The sequence below is a fragment of the Melozone crissalis genome, unplaced genomic scaffold, assembly GCF_028551555.1.
Source record: "Melozone crissalis strain CALT ecotype California unplaced genomic scaffold, PUWL_Pcris_2 ptg000017l_1, whole genome shotgun sequence".
NCBI lineage: Eukaryota > Metazoa > Chordata > Aves > Passeriformes > Passerellidae > Melozone > Melozone crissalis.
Genome location: NW_026535795.1, coordinates 3,776,278 through 3,789,221, shown reverse-complemented (window position 1 = coordinate 3,789,221; position 12,944 = coordinate 3,776,278). Strand labels below are relative to the sequence as shown.

The 12,944-nt window shown below is 43.3% G+C and overlaps 1 protein-coding gene across 3 annotated transcripts in view; it reads right to left on the bottom strand.

Moving 5' to 3' along the window:
- Positions 1–548: 548 nt before the first annotated feature.
- PHACTR3 (phosphatase and actin regulator 3) overlaps positions 549–12,944 on the bottom strand; it is a 100,154-nt gene continuing 87,758 nt past the window's right edge. For all 3 annotated transcript variants that reach the window (XM_054274372.1, XM_054274373.1, XM_054274374.1), the window contains exons 9-13: positions 8,924–8,979; positions 4,936–4,997; positions 3,914–4,054; positions 2,621–2,697; positions 549–1,138 (exon numbers count right to left, since the gene is read on the bottom strand). In XM_054274372.1, coding sequence (XP_054130347.1) covers positions 1,123–1,138; positions 2,621–2,697; positions 3,914–4,054; positions 4,936–4,997; positions 8,924–8,979 — 352 coding nt within the window. In that variant the 3' untranslated portion in view covers positions 549–1,122. The remainder of the gene's footprint in view (positions 1,139–2,620; positions 2,698–3,913; positions 4,055–4,935; positions 4,998–8,923; positions 8,980–12,944) is intronic.

The window sequence follows — 12,944 nt, the reverse complement described above, 5'->3', positions numbered from 1 at the left end:
AACATTTCGTGACTCCCTAGAATGGCAGCACTTCAGTCTTGTGAGTGGATTCACCATTTTTTCCTGTCTCACCACGTTATTCCCAGCTATCAATGTGTTATTTTTCTCACAATTATTTTTTAGTAGCATTGAGTAAATCCTCAGGTGCTTCTCCATGTCAGGAATTATTAAAATGTCTGGCTTTACATTTTTCTCAACCAGTTCTGTTTGCTTTGTTATTAGGATTTAGTAACTTTTTTCTTCTTACTGTCAAGAAAGCATTAAAACCATTTGTTTGCCAAACATCAAAGTACATTGTTACATTTCTGCCTCTGGTTGTCCAATTTAGTAATTTGGAATAACAATGAACCAAATTGTCATTTTTAGAGGGTCAGAGCCTCAGTTGGTGCAGTGACAACCAGTTTATGCTTTTCCACCAGATGGAAAACCTTAGTTGAGATCATCCTTTTGCAGACCCTGTGTTGATGAAGAAGTCAAATGGTTTGGTGCATAATAATTATAATCTCTTCCCAATTATCCCTGGGAAAAAAAGAGCTTTAGGAAACATGTTCATTTCCTGCAATAAGTAGTCATTTAATTAAAGAAGAAAAGTAACAGGAATCAAAAATGCTTGCAGCTGTGATTCTGTTAGACAGTATATAAAAAAGAATGAAATTATAATACATTAAATTAGTTTTTAGAACATGAACTTAGGTGTTTTACAAACTAATTGTGGTAAGTTCAAAATGTCTTGTCAACGTAATACTGGATGACAGAGTGTCACGTCCATTTATGTCAGAGGCCTTGGAATGGTAAAGCCTGTACATGCACAGCATCTCCTTTTCCAAGGCAGCCTGCACACCAGTTCCACTCAGCTGGGAAAGGAGAGGAGGAGGCTCTTCCAAGCAGCTTCACTTCAGTCTTTTCAGCAGCTTGTCCCACTCCTCAGGCCAGACTCTGCCTCCAGGGTTCGGGGCTGGCGTCTGTCCCCAAGGGCTGCAGAGGCTTCACTGCAGAGTCCTTCTGTCACATCAACGTCCAGGGAGCCTGCACTGAACCTCAGGGAAAGGCTTCAGGGTTCCCTGATGTGTGTTCAGCAGCAATATCAAAAAGTAAAGACAGATTCTTCTCAGAAGAAAATTTCTATGGCCTGTGAAATCTAGGAGAAAAGAAAGACATGTTTCAAATCATTTTGCAATAGAATTCAATTATTTTTTATTCAATTATTTTATGTTAGATTAACAAAATTTTTAAAAGCCCACAGAAGGATTCACTCTGTTTAAAGGTACAGTGACAGTGCTGAAGAGTATTAGCAACTCTTAAATTTCCACATTCCCAGCCCTGTGCCAGGACTGCAGTGCAGGTACAGACCTCAGGGCCAGTGTACCTCATTTATATTTCTTTGGGAATGCAATTGCAAACCCAGGTATGTAGTTGATGTGGGTTTTTTTTTTTAGTAAACAAAGCCACAGTTTGTCATTGGTAGTGATCTTTTTTAAGAGTTAAGCAATGGTGAAATGCTTCATAAAGTATGAAGAGATACTGTTGGTGAAATGTTTGATAGTCTTGTGAGTCTGGAATAAATTTTCTTCTTGCTCTGTAGGCTTGTTCTTTTGGCTGAGATCCATAATTAAAGCCCCAATCATATGTAATGCCCTAGCACTAATTGTAAATTGGAAGCTTGTTTACTCCTAATATCCTGAACAAATTTTAAAATCTGTCATTATCATCTCATGAGACTCCCCAGGTAGCTCCAATTAGGAAATGTACAGCTCACTGCCAGACTGAAACTGCAGCCACCCCTCTTCCCTTCCAACCTTCATTCCACCAATGCAGTGAAGCTGCTCTGCCCTTGGAGATGCCTTTTTGCAAGTACCAGTGCCTGTGGAATCAGCCTCTCATATTGCTCCTCCTCTTGAACAAGGGAAATGAATGTTTTGGTCTGGGTTTAAACACAGCCCCTGGCACATGGAGCAGGCACTGCCCTGACCAGGTTCCCAGTGGAACTCCAATCACGTGGAGAGTGACACCAGCCCAGCCCTGTTCTCTCCTGACCTCCTCCTGACAGGGAGTGTCATTAAGTGTCATTAAGTTACCTGGGGCTCCTTCCAATAGCAACTGCACTGACAGAGAATACAGAAATCCCCAGGCTGAATCCTTTAGAACAAATCCAATTAGAACAAAGGCATTACCCCTGGGCACTGCCTGTTATGGTCAGTGCAGTTCTGTATTTCTGAGCAGGGAATTTTCAGTGTTTGTGATAAGGCTGCAGACTCAAGTACATTTAATTCAGAGATCTTTAAACAGTGTATTATGTTGTTCTACTTTAAAAAATCATATTGTTTTCTGTGTCAAAAAAATTTTTTTTGTCCTATCTTTAAATCTCTGGTGCAAGGAATGCCAGCTGAGGAATGCTCTAGAGAATGTCTGCTGGTTTCTTGGTATGTGCTAACAAAAGCCCCCCAAAAAATCAGAAAATTGGGTTTTCCTCAGGAACAGAAAGGCTCAAATTTTCTTTTAATATTAACCTCCCTTTGCATATTCTCCCACATGCAGCACATAAGAATGCAATCCACAGGTTCAGGAGTCAAGGAGTCAGAGCTTTTAGCAGGCAGCAGAGATAAACAGCTGGAGAACTGACCTTGTCAAATGTTTGCTGGATGCATGAACCTCCATTTCATTACTTTTGTATTCATTCAGCTCCTTCCGAATTGCTGCCTAGGAATTGAAAAGAGAAAAACATGAACAAATAATGTTGTATTTGTGAGCAAAACCCCAGACCTGCAGAGCAGAGCAGTTTTCTGGGGTAGATAAACCAAGTATTGGGTAGAGCAGAGCACTCTTGTGCTGGTAGAAGTGCTGAGTATTTGGGTTGTATGGATTGGTGACACAATGCTTCTCATTTGTTATCGATTGCTGACAGGGTCACTGCTGTCTAGAAGCAATTCTGACAGAATAACACCTCAGAGATGGCTGTCTCACATTTAATAAGATTCCAGTTAAAATTTATTAAAGATAAGGAGAAGCTGCCAAGATATTGATCCATTTTTCAGTCACCAATGCAGAGGTGCAGCTCTGACCCTGACTTCCTGATCCATGCCACCAGTATGAGCAGAACTGTCACTTTCTTTGAGCTGCCTTGTGAATTGAAACATGAGCATTGACACAGTAAAACCAGGAAAAGTCTAATTGTAGTAAAGGTACATTCAAGGAAAATATGAAATCCTTATTCTGTCGATTACTATGGAACAGTTTATTCACCATTTTAGAGAGCTTGGGAGAGCAGCTGCAGGAGTAGAAGTGCTCTGTTCCTTTTCTATGAGTCCTCTAAACCCATTTGTCCCTTACTGGGGAGACACTGGGATGGAAACCAAAGTGTTTGAGGTCTCAGCACAAAGCCATGTTAACAGTCCTGTGTTTGCCATTTTCCAGTAACTGTCTCAGCATCCTGCTCCTGAAACTTCCCAATGTTCTGGCTGGAATCACGGTACACTGTTCTTACTACTCAAGCATCTAAATGTGACACTTAAATTGGGCTGTGAATCAGCTACATGGCAGGTATGTGATGGGACAAAATGAGAGTTCATGCTCAGGAGAATGTGGGTCCTGTGCCTCCTTGAGCATTCACAGGAAACAGGAGAGAAAATCTTTGCATGTGTGGGACAAAACTTCCAGCCTGACAATAAAGGTTAATAGTCTGTTGGCTGGAAATGGTTTTGATTTGGAACCTAAATACTGTATCCACCTTTTTGGGTGGGTGGGTAGAAGCCTTTCGAGTACTAAATAGGCTTTTTTGTGACATTGGTATGATTTCAACATAAAAAATCATGGTAAAGTTTACAGCGCTGAAATGTTGCAGAGGTTCAAGCCTGTTGGGAATGTGATGTACCATTACCAAGCAAGGAGAAAACAGAACCTTGTGGTTTGTCAGTACCTTGTCTGCTGCTGACAGTCGTGTCCATGGTTTATCTGCTCTCCTGTCGTAGTCCTGTGCTTTTGCCACTTCCACATAATCACTGAATCGAATCAGGATCTTTCTGTCTCTCAGTTCATCAACTGTAGGTCTCTGGTTAAGCTGTATTCAGAAGTTTTGTGAAATAAAACCAAGGTTAGTAACAAGTGAGTCAGTAAAAAATGCAATATTTGCTTCTTTTCATCTTGGCTCAGTGTGCATCTACAAATATGGAAAACCACCCAACCCTTGGAAACCCCAGGGAAATATTTCACCATTTGGAGAACTGCTAGCAGAGTAATAATGGTTTAAATGGAGCTACAGCACAGTGCCTTTATCATGGACAAAAGAAGAAAATATCTTAACCCAGAGATTGATAAAATATATTTTCAAAATGTAAAGGAATCATGATGGATTTGTTATGATCTCTGGATAATTCTGGATGCTGGAGGATGTTCTACTACAGGCAGAGGCAGATTGTCTATGAGAGATTCTCAGCACTAGACCCTCTGTAAGAATTTCAGTCAAGCCTGAACAAGTTATCAGCATATTACATATTTTACATATGTAATTTGTTTTATACATTACATATATCAGTAATTCCATTAGGGATTTCCAAGAACAGAACAACAAGATCTCGTTCTTATGCTGAGAATATTTTAAATGCAAAAAGAAATGTACTATGGGAGCAGACCTGGTGTTCAGCAAGGAGGCAGCTCTGCTACAAAGACTGAAAAAGTCCTTTACCAGCAATGGAGCTGACAAATGTGCCATAATAGCCATTTTCTGAGTAAATTTATATGCAAATATTCTATTCAATTCCATCTAGCTGGGATAAGGTAGGTATGTCTATAATTGATATTACCAGACACTGCTACCAGACACTGCTCAGGAGGATGCATATTAAGGGAGGTTCTGCGTAATAACAACCTCTATGGCTGGGTGATATTATAGTAATTTTGCTAAATTTCTAAAAGCTAATAGCAAGCATTGCAAGATTTTACCTTTCTTGTCAGTCTCTGCTTGATTTCCCTCCTCTCCTCCTGTTCCGTTTGATCATTTCGTTCTGCGGAGAATATAAAAAAGAAGATGACTTTCCTCATGAGGAAGTTTGGTGCTTTCCCAGGTCCCAGGCAATGATGAGCAGAGCCCAACGAGCAGCTGGCAGTTGTGTGTTTTGGAAATTCAGTGCATCTCTGGTGTGAGCTGGAGCACAGAGTCACCTCCCTGTGAGGACACCGTGCTGGTGCCAGTGCCAGCTCTGAACTCCACGGGGATTTAATGAAACAGCCACACCAACGCTGCACTCGGATCAACTTCAGAAGGAAAATCAACACACTCCATAGCTGATCAATCATCCTTTTTTACTCCCCATACTGCTGGAGCCATTCATGCTGTCAGAGGCTCAGGAGTCAGTGCAGCAGCTCAGGGAGAGCCCGTTCTGCCCTCAGCCCTGTCCCTCAGGCTGCATCACCCCTGGCACTGGCTGGCACCTTGGCTGTCCCTGACATGAGACCCCTTCCTCCTGCCAGGCTCCTGTGCACAGCTCTGAGCTCAGCCCCTGCCTTTGTGTGTTGTGCCTATTAACATTCCAGCCGTGAGAACTCCTACACACTGGCTCTAAAAATAGCCCGGAGTGCTGTAACAGTGAGAAATAGATCCCCTGCCTTAGGAAAGGAGTTAATGGCGTTTCTATTCCCAGTACTCGCTGTTACTAAATTAAGGCGTGAGCCCGTGACCTGAACAAAGCTGCAGAGCCAGAGAAAAAGGTTTAACCATTCAGGGATTCTCTGGGTACTACTCTGAGGTTTATTGTACCTCTTGCATTAGATATTTCCAGTGTTAAAGCACACACGTGATTTCTACTATGCCTCCAAAACCCACTAGCACTGCAGTTGGATTTCCAAGATATTTTTAACAATGAAACATTTTTCTCCCTGATTTTTGCGCTCATTAGATGACACTGAGATGCAATCAAATCTATTTAAAATAACATACAAGTGCACAGCTCCACCTGGCTAGGCTAGAAATGTGAATCAAATGAATTTAAGATGCTATAATGTGCTGCATTATAGTTCAGTGGCAAGGCACAAAATGTAAAGAGAACAGGTCAGCTAAAATTAGTGCTGTGTCAGGGATGAGCAGCTATTTCAGTCTGCAACTGAAAGGAGTGTAAAAAGGAGAACAGGCTTTCAAAAGTAGAGGGTATTCTTAGATCTAGAGACATCTGCAAGAAGCTATTCATTCAGGTTTAATTCACCCATTTTACAGTAGATATTCCTATTTTGTATTTTTTAAAAAATTAAAAATAGATAATTTTCTGTGGTGTAGTGCCTTTTAAAGATATGATGTCATATGCAGTGAAAGAAGTGCCCAGAGAAGCTGTGGCTGCTCCATCCCTGGAAGCCTTAGAGGGAGATTGGTCCAGTGGAAAGGGTCCCTGCCCATGGCAGAGGCTGGAACAAGAGGATTTTTAAGGTCCCTTCCAACCCAAACCCTTCTGTGATTCTATGATTCTAATTCCCAAAGCAAAGCCAAAAATACACCTTTCTGATCAAAAAATACTTTTCCAAATATAAATGTGTAGTTACTTATTTCTATTCACTTGGGTTCAGTGCTTATTTCCAGCTTCAAGAAATAAAAGAAATAGTTCTTTTACAAACAAAAAAACCCAAATAACCTGAGATTTGGTATGAAATGCTGGCAAAGGGATTCTAAAACTCAGGATTATTACTCAGCCAGCCCAGAGAGGCTTTTCCCATCACCATCCTCTGCCCACACAGCTCCATTCATTGCTGAGGGCTGGTTCTGTAAATCTCAGCAGAGACACTCCCAGTGCTGAGGGGGCCTGTGCAGAGCTGGAACTCATTCTGAGCTCTGTGTGACACTAAAGCATCTCCTTGGGTTCACAGGGACCTCACAGTGGGGTTCAAGAGACGCCTTCTTGGCTTGAGTTCAGCTTTCTGTTCAGCAAGGACACATCTGACACCTGGGCTGTGATTTTAGTTCATTTGCTTTTCATGCTTGGTGGGAAGCCAGCAGAGTTTCTGTGGTTAAAGGACTTGGAAAATCAACAAAATTGTAAGAAAGTGCTGGCTTTAAGTCTGCTCTTTAAGTATTACTTTTATCTTAGAAACTCCCTAAAGGAGATAAGAAATCACTGTTTGAAATCTTGCTGAGATTTGCTTTAAAGTGACAGTAGTTGTACTTTGCAATATGCTTCTCTTTTTTTACCAGAGTTGTACAAATGTGAATTCTGAGTCCATAAAAGAACTTCTGTCAGCAGTACCAATCATGAACATCAAAGATGGTGGGAAATGCACAAAATTGCACAAACCGTTATTACACCTGGAAGAGGTCGTGGGGATTTCACTGAAGGGCTTTTATACTGCTACAGCTATGCAGGATACTCAGCTTTTATTATAATGGCACAGGTAAATAAAATGGAAGTGGTTCTGATTCCAGCTGAACCTGTATAAAGCCTGAGCAACTCAACAGAAGTCAATAAATTTGCTCCATGCTGGGAGCTCTTTAAATGAGATACAAATCTAGACCAGTATGTTTAGCTGGTATTCAGGAAGTATCTTTAATTCTGCTTTATCTTCTTTCTGCTTTATCTCTCTCTAAGCTCATTATATGAATGTATTCAAACTTTTTTATTATTAAAACTGGTCAGTTTAACCCAGATTAAGGATGTAACCAGCACACTTCAAAAAAGTAAACATAAAGGAACAGATTTTTTCAGTGAAGATCAGCTTTTCCTTAGCCAGGAAAAAAACCCAAAGAAACAGATTTTCAGAGATTTTAGTTACTGACTCTTGAAAATCTGTCTCCACACAGTTCAGAATCTTGGGTTACTGCATTTTCCTGCCTCTCTGGTAGATGACAGGTGAAGTTTGGACAAGTTCACCCACCCATGTTGCAAAGAGGGTTTCCTTTCCTCCTGAAGCTGTGCATATGCAAAACAGAGCTCATTTTAGTGTGTGTGATCTGTGCATTGGAACTGCACGGAAAACACTGCAAATACAGGCTGCCTGTGGAACCCCTTTGTGTGAAACTGAAATGAAATCCCAAATAACTTCAGTGGCAGGAGCATAAGGTTTTTCCCTAGAAATCACTGAGAAAGTTTTTGAGATACAGAATTTTAGGTAATGCAGTGCTGATGACTTTTTCCTAGTGAATTACAATCTGATTATTAAATACAAATCTAACAGAGTGGGCAGCACTGCTTGTGTGACAGATTTCTGTGGCTTTGTGTTTTATGCTTGTTTAATGACAACCTATCGTTCACATCATTCTGGGTTTTGTCTCTCAACATTAAAGAGACTAAATAGCAAATGGATTTCCCCTTTTGAGATCCATAGTGGAGACAATTTCAAAGCTGACTCTCACCTTCCCCTAATTCAGCAGTTTTAAGGGAAGGGATTATGTTCATCACTTGTTTGATCCCTTGGAAACACTTCGGAAAAGAACTGCAAGTTTTGCCTGAATTTGAGAGATGCTGAGAACACTCCCCTGTGGCAGCACCTGTCCCAGGCCTGGGATTGTCCCTCTAATAATTCTGCTATCTCTGGTATCTGATCTTTGACTTGGTAGATCTCCAATGACATGAGCAAACAGAGCTGGACAGAATCACATCTCTGCAAGGATCTTCCCCCAGCCACTCCACTGACAGTGCTATTCAGTGTGTGCCCTGAAAATCCATGCCTTGAAAAATGTCACTCCAATTCTCATGGCACTGTGACACTCAGATTGTATTCCCCTCTCAGACACCAGTAACAGTGGAATCAGAATGAAAATTATTTGAAAGCTTGAACCTGAGCGGTTCTTTTTGTCCTCAAATTGCAGGTCTTTGAGAAAAATTAAAACTTTTAGGTACAGAAAATGATCCCAGTGAATAAATTTATCTATTTCAAAATAATATGTTCTGGAAATGCAATCACTAATTTCAACAGACATCTATAAAATACTTTAGGAAAAAGAAGTACTCACGTTTCAGTATATTCCTTCTTTCTAGCTCCTCAACAGCGGGTCTTTGGCTGAGTCGCCTGCGGAAAAACACCAAAATCACATTTTGTACCATGCCTGTTCTTTGGAAAGTCTGTAGAATTCTGACTTCTGGTTGGTGTGTACAAAATCTCTCTCCAGGACTCGCGAAGAAGGAAAAAAAAAGGAATCCTGGCAGAGAATTCTTTCTTATATTATTTTTCCTTAATGCCAGGAATGCAGGTAAAAGTTCTCCTCTAGTTTGCTCTGCTGTCAGTGAAACGCTTCCTCGGAACCTGCATCCTTTTCATGACACTTTCCAGACAGCCAGCTGGAACCAGCACTCCAGAGGTAAAATTCACTCTCAAGGTGGTTATCAAAGGAGTTTCATAGAGATCTTCTGCCTCTATCACTGCCTTCACCTTCTAATCACACACAGCAGCGCATTTCCTTCTCTCTATCACAGCGGCAGCGCATCCTGACAGGGGCAGCCTGGGCAGAAATGAAGCTTCCCTGTGATTTTCAGGCAGCAGCCCCGGTGCCCCAGCTCTGCTCTGCCTGCTGAGTGCAATTCGTGTGCTGCTCACAGCCCGGCTGTCTGCACGGAGCGTCTTGGTTCCACCTCCCCTTTTCAGTAGGGCTGCCTCAGGATTGACTCTCCCAATCAGATGATCGGTGCCACAGCGATTTTACTGCGCATACTAAATGAGCCTCCCCCACGAGGAGGCACCGGGAGATCTGCAGAGGATCTCAGGTAATGGGAGCCCTCCCCTGGGGGGGACACACACACAGACACACGGACAGACACACAGACACACACACATACACACACACACACACATATACACATATACACACACACATACACACAGACACACACAGACACACACACAGACACACACATATACACATATACACACACACATACACACACACATACACACAGACACACACAGACACACAGACACACACACACACACACATATACACATATACACACACACATACACACAGACACACACAGACACACACACAGACACACACATATACACATATACACACACACATACACACACACATACACACAGACACACAGACACACACACAGACACACACATATACACATATACACACACACATACACACACACATACACACAGACACACACAGACACACACAGACACACACACAGACACAGACACACACACAGAGTCTGCATTTGAGGGTTTTCATGTCACAATGCAGGCAGCAGATCGGAAAGAGCTCCCGATGCTTCCCAGCCTGCGTTCTGGCAGCGCTGAGGATTCTCATCCTCTGCTCCCAGCAGATGTTGACAAGCCAGAGATGAAGTTACAGACACAAAGAAATACTCAGAGCAGGGACCACACTGCAAACTGCTGCAGTTGTTCCTCTGCTGGGTAAATAAATGAATAATTATAAAGTCATGCTGTAGCAGGATCTGTGATTTATCAAATATGGAAAAATGAAGTAATTGTTAACACACTGCAAAAAAAAACCCCCAGTAAAATCACCTAATTCTAATTTTTCCTTGTTTTGTGAGCCCCACCCAATGTACCTTCCACATCAACTCTGTGGTCATATGTTATCATACCAACAACTCCTCACCCTTTTTTAATTAAATTCTCTGGAAAAACTCTCATCTTTGGCAACAGGAAGTATCATAACAACTGCACCAAATTCACACCAACAGAAAACTGAGACAGATGAGCTCTTGTGCAGAAACACCTACACCTAACTCTCACTCTCCTTTCCTAATGCTTTCTATGACCTAAGGCTTTTCTCCTGACCTCTGGGTCAGATACTCCAGCAGCAGAAGTTGCAATAATCCCAACTGAAACAGGAATGATGCTGAAACTAAAGGCTTTAAACATGTATTTTAAATTCCTGCTACCCTTGGACTCCTCCCTGCATGTCTCAGAAATTACACAAGTCCAGCTAGGTTTTGTTTGAAACAGACAAAGTGCATTTTGTAACATAAATCAGGGAAGAATGCCTTACTTGGAGAGCTCCTCTGCAAATGAAAGTCCACCTGACCTTCTGCTCATATGCTTCTCTCAGCCATTCTTAATTACAGCCCTGCCATCTGAGATTGATAGATTCTCCCAAATCTGTACATTAGATTTCAGAGACCTCTTTTAAACTGCGGGATTAAAAGCCTAACAGAATGATAATGCAAATGTATATGAATATTCTGTAATTCTGTGTGAATGCTTTGTATTTATATATAATATGTATGATGGTTGATTATTTAAACCCTGTTTCCCTTTTGGCTTTGATACATTTAAGTGCCCATTTTTCTGTGCACACCCTCAGCTTTACCCCCAGCAGAAGGAAAAGGTGCAGACAGACACAGCAATATGTGCACATGAGAGCACTGCAGGGTTTATCCTGGGTTTTTCAGAGACACAGACCACACTTCCAAATGTTGCGTCACAGTCACAAGACTAGACATGGACTTTGGTTAAAAATAAATTTCTAACAGTGTTTCAGGGAGGTGGGGATAGAGTGAAAATATCAAGTACAAGGAGAGTCACAATCAAAGGAGAAGTGGCAAAAACCTCTGACAATGTTGTTATCAAGGTCTGGGGACATTTCAGGTCTATTTGTTATTTCTGCAGTTCAGGAGAAGCCTCTCTGTGCCCAGAGACAACTTTCACTTCCTTCCTGAGCTGCTGTGGGGTAGATGGGCCTGGGATGCTGCTGAAGGGGAAGGGCTCCATGTGCCCTGACAGTGATGGGTCACAGGGGCTGGAGCTGGCCCAGGGTCACTCAGGGCTCCAGATCCCCTTTCTGCAGGACTTAACTGAGGCACCCAGTTTGTGGGCACTGGGATGGTGCTGTGTGTGGCACACAGTTTGGGGTCATTGGGATGGGGCCGTGTGGCACACAGTTTGGGGTCATTGGGCTGTGTATGGCACACAGTTTGGGGTCATTGGGATGGGGCCGTGTGTGGTGCACAGTTTGTGGGCATTGGGATGGGCCCGTGTGTGACACAGTTTGTGGGCATTGGGATGGGGCTGTGTGTGGCACACAGTTTGGGGTCATTGGGATGGGCACAGCTGTGAGCAGCAGGTGAGCAGCATTGGCAGCAACGAGCCATGGAGTGCCCAGGGGCACTGACCAATCACAAAGGGAGCAGAGGGCACACAGGTGCAATGCATTAACAGGAGGGTATAAAAGGGTGGGCTGAAGGACAAGAAGGGCAGATGCTTGGAGCTTTCTGAAGTGGTATGGTGGTTCTCTGTATGGGTTGAAGCCTTCTAAAATTGTGTGGGGATGCTCTGGGTATTGTGGCCATCTCAACTGTGATGCTTTACCACCTGTGAAGTGACTCTGCTGCCTTGTCTGCTCACCCCTCAGAGCGAGGCCCCTGTGGCTGCATCAGGGCAGAGCTCACCCTGCCCGAGCTGCTCTGTGGGGGCCCCTCAGCCCCAGGAGCACCTTCAGGGCCCACCAGAGCGAGACAAGGACACATCTTCTGAGGGCTCTTGGCAGGGCACAGGTCACCCCTGTCAGAATCCACACCCCTCCTGAAGGAGCTTTAATGCAAGAAACCATTTTGGGTGAGTTTGTCCTCCCCTCAGATAAGCCGGCCTGTGCATACTGTGGGCTCCGAGCAACAGGTGCTCTGTTCCGGATATTTATTTCATGTTTTCCCTGATGCTGATAGCTGTGAAATCCTGTCTCTGGCAGAAGCAGAAGCACCCCCTGTGTTCAGGGCTCAGTGAGTTTCCTCAGAAGGGACTGTCCATCCCTGAGGGAGCCATGGCCTCGGCAACGCCACCGCACTTCAGGGACACCGGGCCTGGGGACACCATGGCCACCGCTCCCCTCACACCATGGGGAGCACAGAACAGAGCATGGAGGGACTGAGCAGCCTGGCAGGATGCTCGCATCTCATATTTAAAGGAAACAAACTCCAGCTGAATAACAATTACCAGCAGACTGCAGAGCAGGGGCGAATCACTCCGGTATGAGGCTCTGGAGGATGAAACACGCACCTGCC